We start from the raw sequence: 13,615 nt of genomic DNA, 5'->3' as shown, positions 1-13,615 counted from the left end.
CTGCCATAATTATTATTTCTTTAACCCTTTCGCGTCAATTAACTACAAAAAAAGCATCTCTCTTTTACTGTTTTAGCAAAGTGTTATACAATAATATTCAATGTCTATAAGTCCCATAATTTTACATTAATAATATAATTAATAATAATATAAAAATATAAAATATACATTTATAGATTTATCAATTAATATAAAGTTGAAACAATAAATTCATAATATTTTGATCCATGGTTGAGAAACTATTAACTAATATATATACATTAATATAAATACAAAATTTATCACCTATAGTTTTACTTTAGCAAGAGCCTTATAAAATATATTTTAAGTTAGACGCGAAAGAATTAACTCTCGAAATAGATTGAAAAAGCAGAGAATTTTACGTGGACTCAGCAGCTATCATCGTTTCAAGCTTAAACGTCGAAATACCCTGAAGGATACGGTTTCCATTATCTCGCACAAAGCCGACCCGAAAACAACGTAAGTAGCTAGTGTCAGATATCGCATGAGTTCGTCTAGTAGCACTTGAAACGATACTTAGGGCCCGAGATCGGCGACGAAGGCCCTCTGTTCCCATAACGACGTCAGAAGAAGCCAGCAACATCCTGCAATAGTATGGTGATTCGTGACGGGAGATTGACTGTGATTTTCCCGCTCTTTCTTTCCCCCCCCCCCCCCCCCCCCTCTCTCTCTCTCTCTCTTCAGATTGAGACGATGGATCGCTCTAACAGATGCAGCTGCTTTCGCCCTCTGACTCGGAGCCATTCTGCATCGGCGATTGATTCTGCAAGTCGACAGCTGCTTTTGTGTGTTAAGGCGTGTTGCATTTTCAACTTGCATTCTTATGCAAACGTAGCAATTTTGTCTCACTTTCTTTCCTCGGTGTTTCTTAAGAAATTAATTAAATTTTATTTAGCTTTTTTTTTAAAAAGAATTAACCAAATCGTGTATCAATATAGATATATTTCGCACGATGCAGTCTATCAGATTTGTTGTGCCAATAGGAGGAGAAAGCGTTCCGAAAAATAAAATACCAAAAAGGCTTATGCACTTTTTGCAATTTGGCAATATTATTGGTCAGTAAATACATTATTGCACTTGATAAACATTTGATTGGTAGCTTTAAACTTAATCAATGCGTGTTGATGTTTCAATAATACAATGAATTCTTATAAACCAAATGAAGTACAATGCAATCCTTAATGATACTATAATAAACAAATTTTTTAAACGATTTTTCTAATATCTACAAATTTCTAAGTATTTATCCATTATAATGATATTTGTCGCTTCCAAATAGATGATCTCATAACTAATTTTTCTTTAATTTTCATCTAATCAATAATAATCCTTCACACATAACAATACAATTCTAATTTAATTGCGTATACCATCGCGTTTTAATTTCTGCTTATCAAAGCTAATAAAAGTGACAATCGAAAAGCGTATAAAAGTTCAAAAACGGGACGGAGAATATGTTCTAGAATTACTGGCTAATTTGCTATAAATGTTCAAAACAAAATCTTATAGAAAAAGAATATTATATAAGAACACGGAATAAAATAAAAAATAGATGTAATAAAAAATAGATGTATTATTATAAAGTTAATAAAAGTTCAACCCAAAATCCAGCTAAAATTAAATTTTAAATTAGTATTCTGAATTAATTGTCTATAAATGTTATCAATTACAAGCCCAATATAAAAAATAAATATTTTTTTAGATCATTTGATACAAGCCCTACATATATAATTCTCGAAAATATTAAAATTATTAATATAAATTTTTTCTCTTACAAATTCGTTACATGTAATTTTGGTAACATTTTTCGATAATTATTCTTATGCCTTTTATTTAATTTAAGAAAAAAAAACTCATAGGAGAACAATAAGAAAGTCGAGTTAAGTGAAAAAAATTAAGTTAAAAATAAATATTTTATAAGATAAATTATATTCTCATATCAATGTTTTAAAAATAACGGCACAATAACAAAGAATTAGTATAAGGGAAAAATAAAGAAAATCCAGACGAGAAACAACATAAAATATATTATGCAATATTTCTTTATATTATCGATAGTTTAAGTTTTTTTACATAAATTAGGATATTAATAACAAATTATTAACAAAGGAAACATTACAATGTAAAGGTATCTTATTACAAATTAAAAGTATTTTTTATCCAAATTTCAAATTATATACGCAATATACAAATAATGTTTTTCTCTTCTTTTATAAACTAATTCTTTATAAATTTACGTTGATCCTAAAAGAACATATAAATAATAGCTCAAGGAAAGAAAATATTTGATTCAATAAAATAAATCTGAGTTTGTACAGAGTTATTCATTTATTCTACTCTTAAAGTATGCTTTGTAGAAAAGAGATATAGTTAGCTGCTAATTAATTAGCCACTTATTCCGTAAAAAATTTCTTTTAAATGTACTTCCCTTCATTTTCTTTCTTTTTTTCTTGTCTAATTTTTCCTCGTCAATTAATATTTATATTCAGAATTTGATCAAATTAAGCTTTCCATGTTGAGTTTCATCTACTTATTTTTTTCTCTATAGTCTCGGATAAAGCGAGGATTTATATATTATTATTTATTAATCATTAAGACTTGACTATTTAAAAGTTTTAATTATCACGAGGACTGCATTTACGTAACGCGTTTAGTCTATAATTCATAACCAATACTCTAAATCGATGTGATTGTTGCTAAATATGATAAATGCAAATGCAGCTGTCTTATTTTCCCTATTTATTGCAAACGTATAAGACAATTAATATATCGTCTTTATTGATAATAAATTGTCTCTCTTTCTGTAAAATAAATAAAAACACAAAAAAAAGCGATTCACTTCTATCAGCCGTTTAATGTTAATTTGAGCAACTATCGATATAGGTTTAATTGTACGCATGAAAAAATACATATGATATTAAATAACCGATATTAACAAGCGAAATAAACTTAGATAAACTTTGATATTTTAATAAGGGCTGCATCAACTCTTTCAGTTTTGATACATATTTAAATAAAGAAATATAATTTTTAAAATTGCCTCTTTTTAATTTAAATCTTGTCTCTTTTATATGGTGCATAATAAATACAGCATTATTAAAAAACGCAAAACACTTTTACCAATTAATAAAGACTTGTATAAGATTCAATAAATTTTAAATTATTTTAATTCAAATAATTATTTCCATTGACTAAATAATAATAGAAAATAAAACGTTTTTAATTTGATTTAATTTGTAAGAATCCAAAATGGGTCTAATTTAAATTCTCACAACTTTTTTGAAAGAACTCCATAATTTTATCAACAATATAATTACTGCATCAAAGTCGAAAGAATTAAATAAGTTTTCTACGATCGGCTAATATATATAACACGTCAGTGTGTAAAGCAGTCTTAAACTACTGTGTGAAATTGTATTTTTTTCTTGTCTTAATAAAAATCGTTGCTGCTCAGTGCACGGCTTCTCACGAGTTTTCCCGAGATCACGAAAACCACAGGCCGAATGCAATCAGTATCCTAACGTCCTAAGTCATTAACTTATAAGTTAACTTAGCTCAGTGTTTTGTCTACTAGTCAGGGCATCGAACAGAAACAGAATTATATGTTATTCTCTTCGAATAATCTTGAAATAGAACAAATTAAAATAAATTAATTGTATTAATACTATTAATATATTATCAATAATAATCTTATATATATATATATTTATATTTATTACCTAAGAAAATTTCCAAGCAAATGTTTCTCAATTTAAAAAATTATGTTTTCACAAGTAAACAATAATATATTAATATATTACACATTAATATTATTAAATTGTAATATATAATATGCGATAATACATTAATACTAATTGCTTACTAAAAAAAAATCGAAAAACAACTTTCTTAGAAATCTCTTTGGAAAATCAGTTTATGTTTTTCAAAAAAGTCCCTAAACCGCTCCAGAACAATCTGAGACGGTTTAAACCCTATTCAGAAATTATTAAGACTCTTTGTGATTCGATTCGATACCCTGCTACCGTACAGGCCGACGACGACTTAGCATGCACAACTGCTCTCCGAGGCTTTCAGTTCGATTGGCGTGTCCTTGAGCACTACCTCTTGCACTACGAATTAAAAAACTTATTAAGGAAAACACAAAAGTATAACAAAACAAATGTAACGTCCGGCGGATTGCCAAATAAATCCAGTCCCGAAATCAAAAGCGAGAAATTAGAACAGGTGGATGATTCTTCAAAAAATATAACAAATGGAAAGAAATGTGAAAATTTTAATTGTTATCAAAATTATTGAAAAAATATTCTTGAAAAAAAATTAAATAAATATATAAAACGTGAAAGTTTCATGTTTAAAAGGAAACAGTAATAATAAATTAGTAAATAAAATCGGGAAAAATAGCATATAAGAATCGATTTTCACTATTCTAATTTGAAGAAGTAATGGAAGAAAAAATGATAACAAAAAAGTCGATAGTAATATACAAAGTTGAAAGATAATGATAATAATAGATAATAATGGGTAAAGTGGGAATTATGTATACGTAAAACAAGAGAAGTCGCCGCGAACGTTCCTGCAAATATGCCATGCAAATTGCGTGCAATAAGTATCTTACGCAAAGGATACTGTCTTCGGGAGGCTTGTTTTCGGTGGAGTCCATACCCGGCAGAGCTGCCGCTACTCTTCTAAACAGCTAAAATAATTAATAATAACAATAATTTTACTCCACACACATACGCACAGATCAAGAAGGTTTCTCTATGTATCGATCATATAAAAAGTTGACACAGTTACCTGTTTAACATTGTAGCCAGCCTTAGCACTAGTTTCGATGAACATCACATTTAGTTCTTTCGCTTTTCGCTCGCCCTCTTCCGTCGAAACTTGCCTCTTATCACTCAAATCAGTTTTATTGCCCACTAGCATAATTATCACATCACTTCCTCTTTCAGTCCGCACATCGTCTATCCACTTGGATGTTTGATGAAACGAGTTGGCATCTGACAAATATGCAATTTTAATCAATACTAAGATTTTATTCGGACCGACAGGAAATTAAAATACCATATAAGCATTCGAGCCTATGATGGTCAAAGCTAGATCTTTTTTGCCTAAATAATTCCCAGTGAATTATCTATATCCTATATATGTAAATGCATATATATCATATTTTTGTAGTTATTCAAACTGCGCGCGCCGGACTTTATCTAACGCAATTAAACTACTGCAATAATATCACAAGTTAAATTAAATTGACAATGTGTTGAAAAACTTAAATAAATTTATTGCGAAAAATATTACCTCGGCCGGGACTTGAACCCGAATCTCTTGTATTCTGTACAAAAAAGATCTAGCTTTGACCGTCAGAGGCCTGAATATGCTTATACTTAGTGTTTAATTCTTGTCGGTCCGAATAAAATCTTATTATTGGTTATACACGCTGCTTGCAAGAAGCGTTATTGTTCTTACATATACTGATTATTGCGAAGAATATTACTAAGGCCTCGGTGGTCTAATGGCTTAGGACGCTCGTACGGAACACAAGAATTCCGGGTTCAAGTCCCGGCCGAGGTAATATTTTTCGCAATAAATTTATTTAAGGTTTTCAGCATGTATAGTCAATTTAATTTAACTTGTGATATTATTGCAGTAGTTTAATTGCGTTAGATAAAATCCGGCGCGCAGTTTGAATAACTACAAAAATATGATATATATGCATTTACATATATAGGATATAGATAATTCACTGGGAATTATTTAGGCAAAAAAGATCTAGCTTTGACTGTCATAGGCCCGAATATGCTTATACTTAGTATTGCAATTTTAATATCATGGTTTATTTATCAAGGTGTACCAATAATAGCGTATGCCAGCGCAATTAAATTTATATTATTATTATCATAAACATTATTCATTAATATTAAATTTTAATAGAATAATTTGTTAAAATTTTGTTTACAAAGAGAATCAAAATTATCGATTTAATGTGCTGTTCATATAGATATTAAAAAAACGAAAATTGATTTAAAAAATAAAAATTAACGAATCTGAAAATATATATATATCTCCAAACAGATTTTAAAGTTTTAAACTAAAAATTTATAAATAAATTTATGTAAAATATGTCCTTTATATGAATAAATTTTAAAGTTCTTTTATTTGAACAATATTTCAACATCAAATTCGAAGCTACTGGCACATAGCTTTTTAGGACACCGTATTCCTTATATACCGAGTGCTTACTGGTAATATCGTAAACAACGACCGCGACAGTAGAATCTCTGATGTAACTAGGTATCAAAGAACGGAACCGTTCTTGCCCCGCTGTATCCCACAGCTGTAGTCTCACAGTTCTGTCTTCAAGATACATGGTTTTGCTTAAGAAATCTATACCTATCGTAGCCTGTAACATACATAATATATATAATTAATCAAAGTATTAAAAATTATTCAATTAACCCTTGTCATAATACCAAAAATGTAAACAAACCAAGTTACTTTTAGAAATTGACAAAAAAATTAAAACTAATTCTGGAAAAATAATTTAAATAAGGTAAAATAATATGTGAGCGATATTTTTAAAAAGAGATTAATATAAATATAATGTTAAAAAATAATTTTATTATATTATTTACTTAATTTACTTATTTACTTTATTATAATGTAATTAAACACAATATAATTTATTAGCACAGTGCCTTATTATGATATGAATAATACAATAATATGAATAGAGAAAAAGAAAGAAAGAAAGAAAAGCGAGTTATCGACGTCCTGTAAATTTCTTCGTCTCTCTTTCCATCTTTGTCGATTAGAAAAAGTCAATATCTTGGTTCCCTACTGCCTCCTCCTGCTAGCATTAGGCCTTTTCCTTCTAACTGCACTTTTTTACACTCTCTGCATTTACAATGTAATTATATAATTATATGCTTAAAATTATATATAAAATAATACAAAAAAACAAGAGCAAAATTTTAAAAGTGCAATTATAACAAATAGAAAAAATAAATTAAATGCAATTTTCTTGATTAAAGATCCAAGTAAAACAATGAATTTAAATAATTTTACGAGCCGAGAGGCAGATGGTAAACAAACTATATAAACATGTAATCGATAAGTCGCCAAACAATGTATAGCCATTCTCATAAACGTGTCAATAAAAAATTATTAGGTGCATTAATAAATACATAAATGTGTTATCAATAAATTTCGACAATAATATTTACAACATAGGACAAGAAATAGCAGAGTAAATAAAAATCAAGCATTTTATTTCGCAAACAATAGTACATAATTTATTATAGTGAAAATTAATAGGTTCAGGACAAAGAAACAAACTAATACATTACAAATTATACTCATGCAATAGAAATTATTTATTTGATAAATAATATTTATCAAATATAAACTAATTGTTTCAGATTACTTGATATCTTGCATTTTTTTTCTTTTTTGCTTTCAATTTTTCTTTATCATAATTTCGCAATAAATATTATTAAGTTCAAGTAACTTGAAACAATTAGATTTATAAATAACTGTGTATTATAATATAAAGTATGTTTAAAATGACTACATTTCAGTTTCTTTATCTGAAAAAATTGCATTATTGGATACGGTTCCCCTAGACTACTATTGTATCACAGTTTATAGCCAATAAATATTGTTCAATACAGGTTTGTCAGAATATATATCCAATTTTGTTACTGCTCTAAATCATGCAAATAAATGCAGTAGAATTTCATTAAGTATCAAAAAATTATCTAATTATTCATTTTTATTTATATAATCAAGTATAAATCTGTTCTCAATAAAATTAAAAAAATTTGTCATTTCTGATAAAACTACATAAAAATGTAAATTTTGTATTTATATAAATTTAAATTTTTATTTTAATAGAAAAAAATACATGTATTAATAAATATTTACATAAATTTAATATTTACATTAAATAACTAATATATTAATGCTTTGACCTATAAATTTATAAAACAAAATACACAGCTATTACAATTTTCCACAACCTGCACAATGTGCATGCAAAAAAAACTGGTGTGAATGATAAAAAGCACACAACAAAAATAACTTATTTACATTACTTACAAATTAATTATTAAGATATAAATAAATTATTATATACCTGGTATGTGTTGTCGAAACTGTCATACATAAACCGCGTAATAAGAGAGGTCTTTCCAACTGCAATAACAAAATTATATGGCGCATTTATTTAGATATAACTGACATCCTAAATTTTTTCAAACTAAACATTAATTAATTTTTAATTTTTTAAAACTCGGGGAATAATCTCTTTCGTTAAATTTATATTGCTATTTTTTTTCTTTGTACAACAAAAAATTATGATTAATAAAATTTAAATTAGCAAAATTAACATTTAAATATCTTTATTATATTAATAAATTTTCTTAATGTTCTATTGTTATAATAAAGAAACATTCTCTCTCTAAAGACCCGCCATGCAGTTAAGGACATATCAGGTGTGTAGTTTCTACAAAAAGTGACTGAAATTGGTACTTAACTTTTCGTATAAAAATAAATATTATATCCATACGAAATAGTTTAGTAAAATCAATATTTTTATATCGATTAACAATACAATTTTATAGTCTAAATGAAAAACAAAATCTTATTTCATCTAAATTATATTTTTTTAAATATATTTACTTCTTATTGAAATAATTTCTATCCAAATTCGAAATTGCTGTCAAACTTTTTGTTTTACTTTTAAATCCAATATAGAAAAATCAATAAATTTTTTCATAATTTTTTCATTTTGTTAAAAAAAATACGTGTAATATCATCCTTAATGATGAACGCGGCCATCAGGGTGCCACTTGGCAAAAAGCGCAGGGCGCAGACACCACGTTGCACATTCGAAACGCTTGAACGCGCGGTCAGAACGACCGAACAATCAACGAGCGCAGTTAACGACGGCGACAGGCGACACCGTGTCGTCGCGGCGGCGGTGGGGAATATTGATCCATAACCTAGAAGGGTCGTCACCCCGATTGGGCCTGTATGAAGCTCGCGATATCGCTTCCCCCCGGTCGGGAAAATCGATCCATTTTTTTCGTAGAACATTGATACACTTGTTGACACACCATCGGAACACTCACCGCTCTGCTCGCCCAGAAAGACAAGCTTGAACTTCCGTAACGGGTTACCGAAATCGCCCGAGGACGACATGTTTTTCTTTCGTCGCGCCTGAACGGATTCTCGGCAGGCTTAAAACCGGCGGTCTCGATGCTAACGGATACTCGATAACGCGCTCAATGGCCGCCACGACGAGTCATTTAAGCGATCAGCTGCACCGGCTGATTAAAGTCTCCGCTAGCTCTCTCTCGGGCTATTCAGGGCCGACAGCTTGACAGCTCGCGACGCTCGCTTAGATGCCACTCCTTCCTTGTTACGAGTCGGCCACGTTTAACTGGGAAGTGACGTCGCGACTGAAAAACGGAGCACCGGACTGACCAGAGTCGAACCGTCGAAGAGAACTCTGTAGATGGCACCACCGGTTTCCGAGAGTCCGAGATGGTCCGAGAGGAGAGAGAACTGACTGATAGCAGTGATAGCTGATACCAGAGAGAAACCACAACTCTCGAAAGTTGAGCTAAAACATTCCCGTGGATGCGCAATGGATAACCAATCAGAAATTGGTTTTCGACTCTAAAAGGAGAGAGCGAGAGAGAATGATCACCAACATCAGTCTACTCTACTGCTACGGCAGTATTTTAATTTCAAACAGTATTTTAATTCTTGAAGAATCGCTCAGCGATTTCTACAATTCATGCTTCCCACAAACCCTAATCGTATTTTAACTGTATAATTTGTGTTTTAATTTGCATCTGTATTTTAGATCATGTTTTTATTAAGTTAGTATAAAAAAAACTAGAATTTTCTATATTAAATCAACACAGTATAATGGAATGAAAACAATTCATATATATATATCCTAAAAATCTATTATAAAAAATTAAAATTTTGTATGAAATTTATATAAATATATATTATAATCCACCTATGATTAAAAAAATTTTGTGAACGGCTTCTAGCCGCAATCATTTTTATTTTTTTTTTTTTACACGTATATACACGCCATACACATGACCCGCATGCATTTGGTACAAGAAGCACATACAGCCATTATGTACACATCACAGAGATTTCCATGCACCATTAGATTACTCCTGGTGTGGCCGATTGTTATTTCTGTAGGGATCCTCTATGACGAGGGAGTGACAGATCAAATCGTAGCCAGTTCTGTTGAACCTAAAGAAGAACAGGGAAAAACAAATCGGAAATATGAATGCCAGCACGAAATTCTTCACCATTGATCGACCCAATGCTAATGGCAGGCCCAGATCAGTCCCAGGGCTCACCAGCACCACGTCCTGCTCATTCGGACGTTCAACGGGAGTTATACTTCGGCACTGAACTACCCGTAAACCCATCATGTACTTGCCAGGAGTGGCTCCTCCGATAAGACCGTACACTCCATGTTGAAGCCAAAAGGCCTGAAATTTCATGCGAAAAAGTTAATAGTTTACTGTAGAAGTAATTCAATGCAAGAGCATTGACTTGTCTTTATAAAAAGACTGTTTAATCTTTTAAAAAGGTATTAATGGAACACTTCTTTACCTCAAAGATACAAACTATCACGCGATGAATTACTTCCAAAATCAGAATTCCATAAGTCATCTCCAGAGCCATTTTATAATCAATACGTAAATTTGTTTGCAACAAATCTAAGTCTTCAATGTCTCTAAAATATTAGAAGAGATGTTAGAAATATTTGTAAAAAATTTTAAAAACGGTAGAAATAATTTGCAATTAAAAAAATGTAGCAATACACACATACACATGTTTTTCTACTTACATAAAATCGAAGACGTCGATTGCGATGAAAGTGATGGAAAACTTTAAGAGAAATAGCATTGTTGAATCTATAAATTCTGCTGCGAACCTCTTCCAAATCGGGGGAATCCGATACTCATAACCTGAATCGATAAAAAGAGTCATAAATCAATGATACTTAATATGCAACAATTTTCTAAGGCTCATTCTAACCATCAGTTCCTGGAGGTTGGAAAGGTCCTGTGGGTTGTTCCTGAGGCCTCCTTTGCCTTACTGTCTCATTCTGTCTATCTACGTTTCCAGTTATTATTCCTTGTATATTCGACGGTGTTGGTATTTGATTTGGTTGGAACGGCATTGAAGCTGAAATTATGCATTGTTTAAAATTCAATTCGTTTCTAACGCTGAAATTATGTCTTGACAATTTTGTAAGTTTATCTAAAACTGTTCTTTATTATGTAACAAATTATGATACTTAATTTGTATAAAACAATTAAAAGTGTCTTAATGATATTTATTAAATATACTCAATATGTAAAAAAATGGATAATCAAGATTTTAACTTTATCGGTACAATTTATTTCTTATTACAATTTTTAATATTTAATATTTAATGAAATATTTCGAACCCAATATTTTTCTATATTTATATTATATTATATATGTATATTTATCTTTATATTTTTGTGTAAACAAAAATATAATTTAAAAGTTTCTGATGTCAAAATATAAACATTTGTTGACCTTCAAGAATAAATACTTGCGTTCTTTCGTACCAAATGTTGGATTCGTAACGGATTGCCCTGACATCATGTAATAGGGAAACATTGCTGCGACACTTTGCCAGGCGTATGCCTCCTGGAGCCATTCTTCCAACTTTTTGAAGTATCGCGATCTCTCCTCCGCTGGATTCGATTTACTTTCGGAATCCCGCCCCGGCGTATCATCGTTTTTGTCGTCTGCCATTTTGACTTCTCGCTTTGCTTCCATAAAAAAAATTAATCGGTTCGTCACTCAATAAAGTCGTGAAAGCTGTTGCTTATCACTCTAAAATTCTCCCCGCCTTCGTTCAGCACAATAACAAAACAGTGACAATTGTCAAGTAGAGCAGCTGTCACTTGGTCGATCGTAATTTTTACTAGGACCAATTAACAAACACAAGGTGCGTCGAAAGAAGGTAAACAAATGCACTAATAATGCTGTTTAATTATAAACAATTGTAAACTACATTCGATATCTGTGTCGCAATCAAGCGCTACGCTCGTATGCGTGAACGCGCTAGCTAACCCTGCCTATTACTGACGTGTATAATATCAAATGGATACGATACGTAAAGCTTTTCACCGTCACGACAGCCCAGTGAATTTTTGTCACGATAACTTTTCCCCCAGACTTCAATCGTGGGGAGAACTCCAGGCCGATGTCTAGATACGCACTTCTGATGCGCGAGAACATTATTAATAAAATCTTAAATTTAGAAAGAGTACTTTCTTTTGCAAAATGAACGATAAAAATAATTTTTTTCATCATATATCATACTTTCATTAATTAGAAAATAATGTAAAATTTTTCCCCAAAATGTTTGAAGAATTCTAGATTAAATGTTATCAACTGCTGATAAAAGTATACTAGTAACAAATTGATTAAAACCATGAAACTTGTTTCTAAAAATATCAAAGAATATTTTAACAAAAAGGTTTGAAATATTTTTGGAAAAATTTTTTCGTGATATTTTATTATTATTATACCTCTTGCACCAGTGTATACTTTTAAACTGATCGTTTAAAACGACCTCTGGTAGTTAAGATTGATACTAGAAGGAAAAGACTGACTTGTCCAAAATTATATGATATTCGAAATTTTGTCCCAATTATTGTTTCATCATGGCTAACATTTAGCGTATAAATGCTGAGTGTTTCTCTCCCCTCTGAACTTTTTTTAGTTACTTAACCAAACAAAATTTATATATTCTAATTTAAATCAAAAATTTATATTCACATTACATTCTTTAGTTAATTAAATCATTAGTTAATGAGTTAAATGTAAAAAAATAATGTTTAATTAAAATGTAATGGGATAATTTAATAAAAAAAAGTACGACAGAGATTTGAATTATATATTTAGGCTTTACCGCCCACTTATAGATAAGAATCCAAGATAATTGGATTTTTTTATTTAACTCGTATTTTTTACAACTTTCTATAATTTTTTCCGCCCAAATTTTTCCTTTAAATTAACGTGTCCACTTATTTCAATTTAAATTCAAGTTCTTGAAATAGGAAATATAAATAAAACAAACCAGATTCTGCTAGTGACTTTCTCTTCAACTAGCATTTTGAACACACTGAAATTATCTGTCCAAGATAACAGTAAATACAGTAAATACAGATAATACAGATAATAGAGATAAAAATGCAGTGGAAGAAATAATAAAAAAAAATGACCGATTCTATACAGACTTATCAATCCGTTATAATTCTTTAGACCGGCGAAATATTGAAATATCTTTGAAACTCCGGACAAAGTCCAAGTTACCTGCCTGAAGTTGGAGCGAAGCGTTGGGAGTAAATAGGGACTTTCCTCTGAATCGGAGCGAGCTCAGAATCCAGAAGGCACTGGTTTGGTTTTTCTGGTCGTGCTCGCAGCGAGCGAGCAGCGACGTGCTCGCAGCCACTCGCAGCAGTCGTAGCTCCGGTTCAGTAATCACGGTGGGTCGTGGTGT

The 13,615-nt window shown here is 30.5% G+C and overlaps 2 protein-coding genes across 5 annotated transcripts; both read right to left on the bottom strand.

The window, feature by feature from the left end:
- Positions 1 to 689: 689 nt before the first annotated feature.
- On the bottom strand, positions 690 to 9,508 carry Rab6 (RAS oncogene family member Rab6). 2 transcript variants are annotated; one of them, XM_018504865.1, is made up of 6 exons: positions 9,156 to 9,508; positions 8,159 to 8,217; positions 6,265 to 6,424; positions 4,816 to 5,021; positions 4,648 to 4,714; positions 690 to 798 (listed from the first exon to the last, which is right to left on the bottom strand). In XM_018504865.1, exons 1-6 carry the CDS (start codon positions 9,223 to 9,225, stop codon positions 725 to 727), a joined length of 636 nt encoding a protein of 211 aa, XP_018360367.1. In that variant the 5' UTR covers positions 9,226 to 9,508; the 3' UTR covers positions 690 to 724. The 2 variants fall into 2 exon arrangements, with proteins under 2 accessions (XP_018360367.1, XP_018360374.1); XM_018504872.1 differs by lacking the exon at positions 690 to 798 and adding an exon at positions 3,924 to 4,130 and having other exon boundaries at positions 9,156 to 9,505.
- A 585-nt stretch (positions 9,509 to 10,093) lies between these two features.
- Positions 10,094 to 13,501, bottom strand: LOC108759399 (protein FAM8A1). 3 transcript variants are annotated; one of them, XM_018504853.1, is made up of 6 exons: positions 13,429 to 13,501; positions 11,670 to 11,876; positions 11,107 to 11,256; positions 10,916 to 11,036; positions 10,678 to 10,801; positions 10,094 to 10,553 (listed from the first exon to the last, which is right to left on the bottom strand). In XM_018504853.1, exons 2-6 carry the CDS (start codon positions 11,857 to 11,859, stop codon positions 10,221 to 10,223), a joined length of 918 nt encoding a protein of 305 aa, XP_018360355.1. In that variant the 5' UTR covers positions 11,860 to 11,876; positions 13,429 to 13,501; the 3' UTR covers positions 10,094 to 10,220. The 3 variants fall into 3 exon arrangements, with proteins under 3 accessions (XP_018360355.1, XP_018360347.1, XP_018360343.1); XM_018504845.1 differs by lacking the exon at positions 13,429 to 13,501 and adding an exon at positions 12,131 to 12,291; XM_018504841.1 differs by lacking the exon at positions 13,429 to 13,501 and having other exon boundaries at positions 11,670 to 12,120.
- Between the last annotated feature and the right edge of the window lie 114 nt (positions 13,502 to 13,615).

Source organism: Trachymyrmex cornetzi, unplaced genomic scaffold (assembly GCF_001594075.2).
Source record: "Trachymyrmex cornetzi isolate Tcor2-1 unplaced genomic scaffold, Tcor1.1 scaffold105, whole genome shotgun sequence".
NCBI classification, from domain to species: domain Eukaryota; kingdom Metazoa; phylum Arthropoda; class Insecta; order Hymenoptera; family Formicidae; genus Trachymyrmex; species Trachymyrmex cornetzi.
Note: the sequence above shows the minus strand (reverse complement) of the source record. Positions and strands in the feature narration are given on the sequence as shown.

What these genes read in the sequence shown, in the direction of transcription:
- Rab6 (XM_018504865.1), bottom strand. Translation starts at nt 9,225, where the DNA reads ATGTCGTCCTCGGGCGATTTCGGTAACCCGTTACGGAAGTTCAAGCTT. An exon ending in GTTTCGACAACACATACCAG is followed by an intron (nt 6,425 to 8,158) that starts GTATATAATAAT and finishes TGTATGTTACAG; the next exon opens with GCTACGATAGGTATAGATTT. An exon ending in AAACAAGCCTCCCGAAGACA is followed by an intron (nt 799 to 4,647) that starts GTATCCTTTGCG and finishes ACACAAAAGCAG; the next exon opens with CTGTCGACTTGCAGAATCAA.
- LOC108759399 (XM_018504841.1), bottom strand. Translation starts at nt 11,883, where the DNA reads ATGGAAGCAAAGCGAGAAGTCAAAATGGCAGACGACAAAAACGATGAT. An exon ending in ATCGACGTCTTCGATTTTAT is followed by an intron (nt 10,802 to 10,915) that starts GTAAGTAGAAAA and finishes CTAATATTTTAG; the next exon opens with AGACATTGAAGACTTAGATT. An exon ending in TGATAGTTTGTATCTTTGAG is followed by an intron (nt 10,554 to 10,677) that starts GTAAAGAAGTGT and finishes ATGAAATTTCAG; the next exon opens with GCCTTTTGGCTTCAACATGG.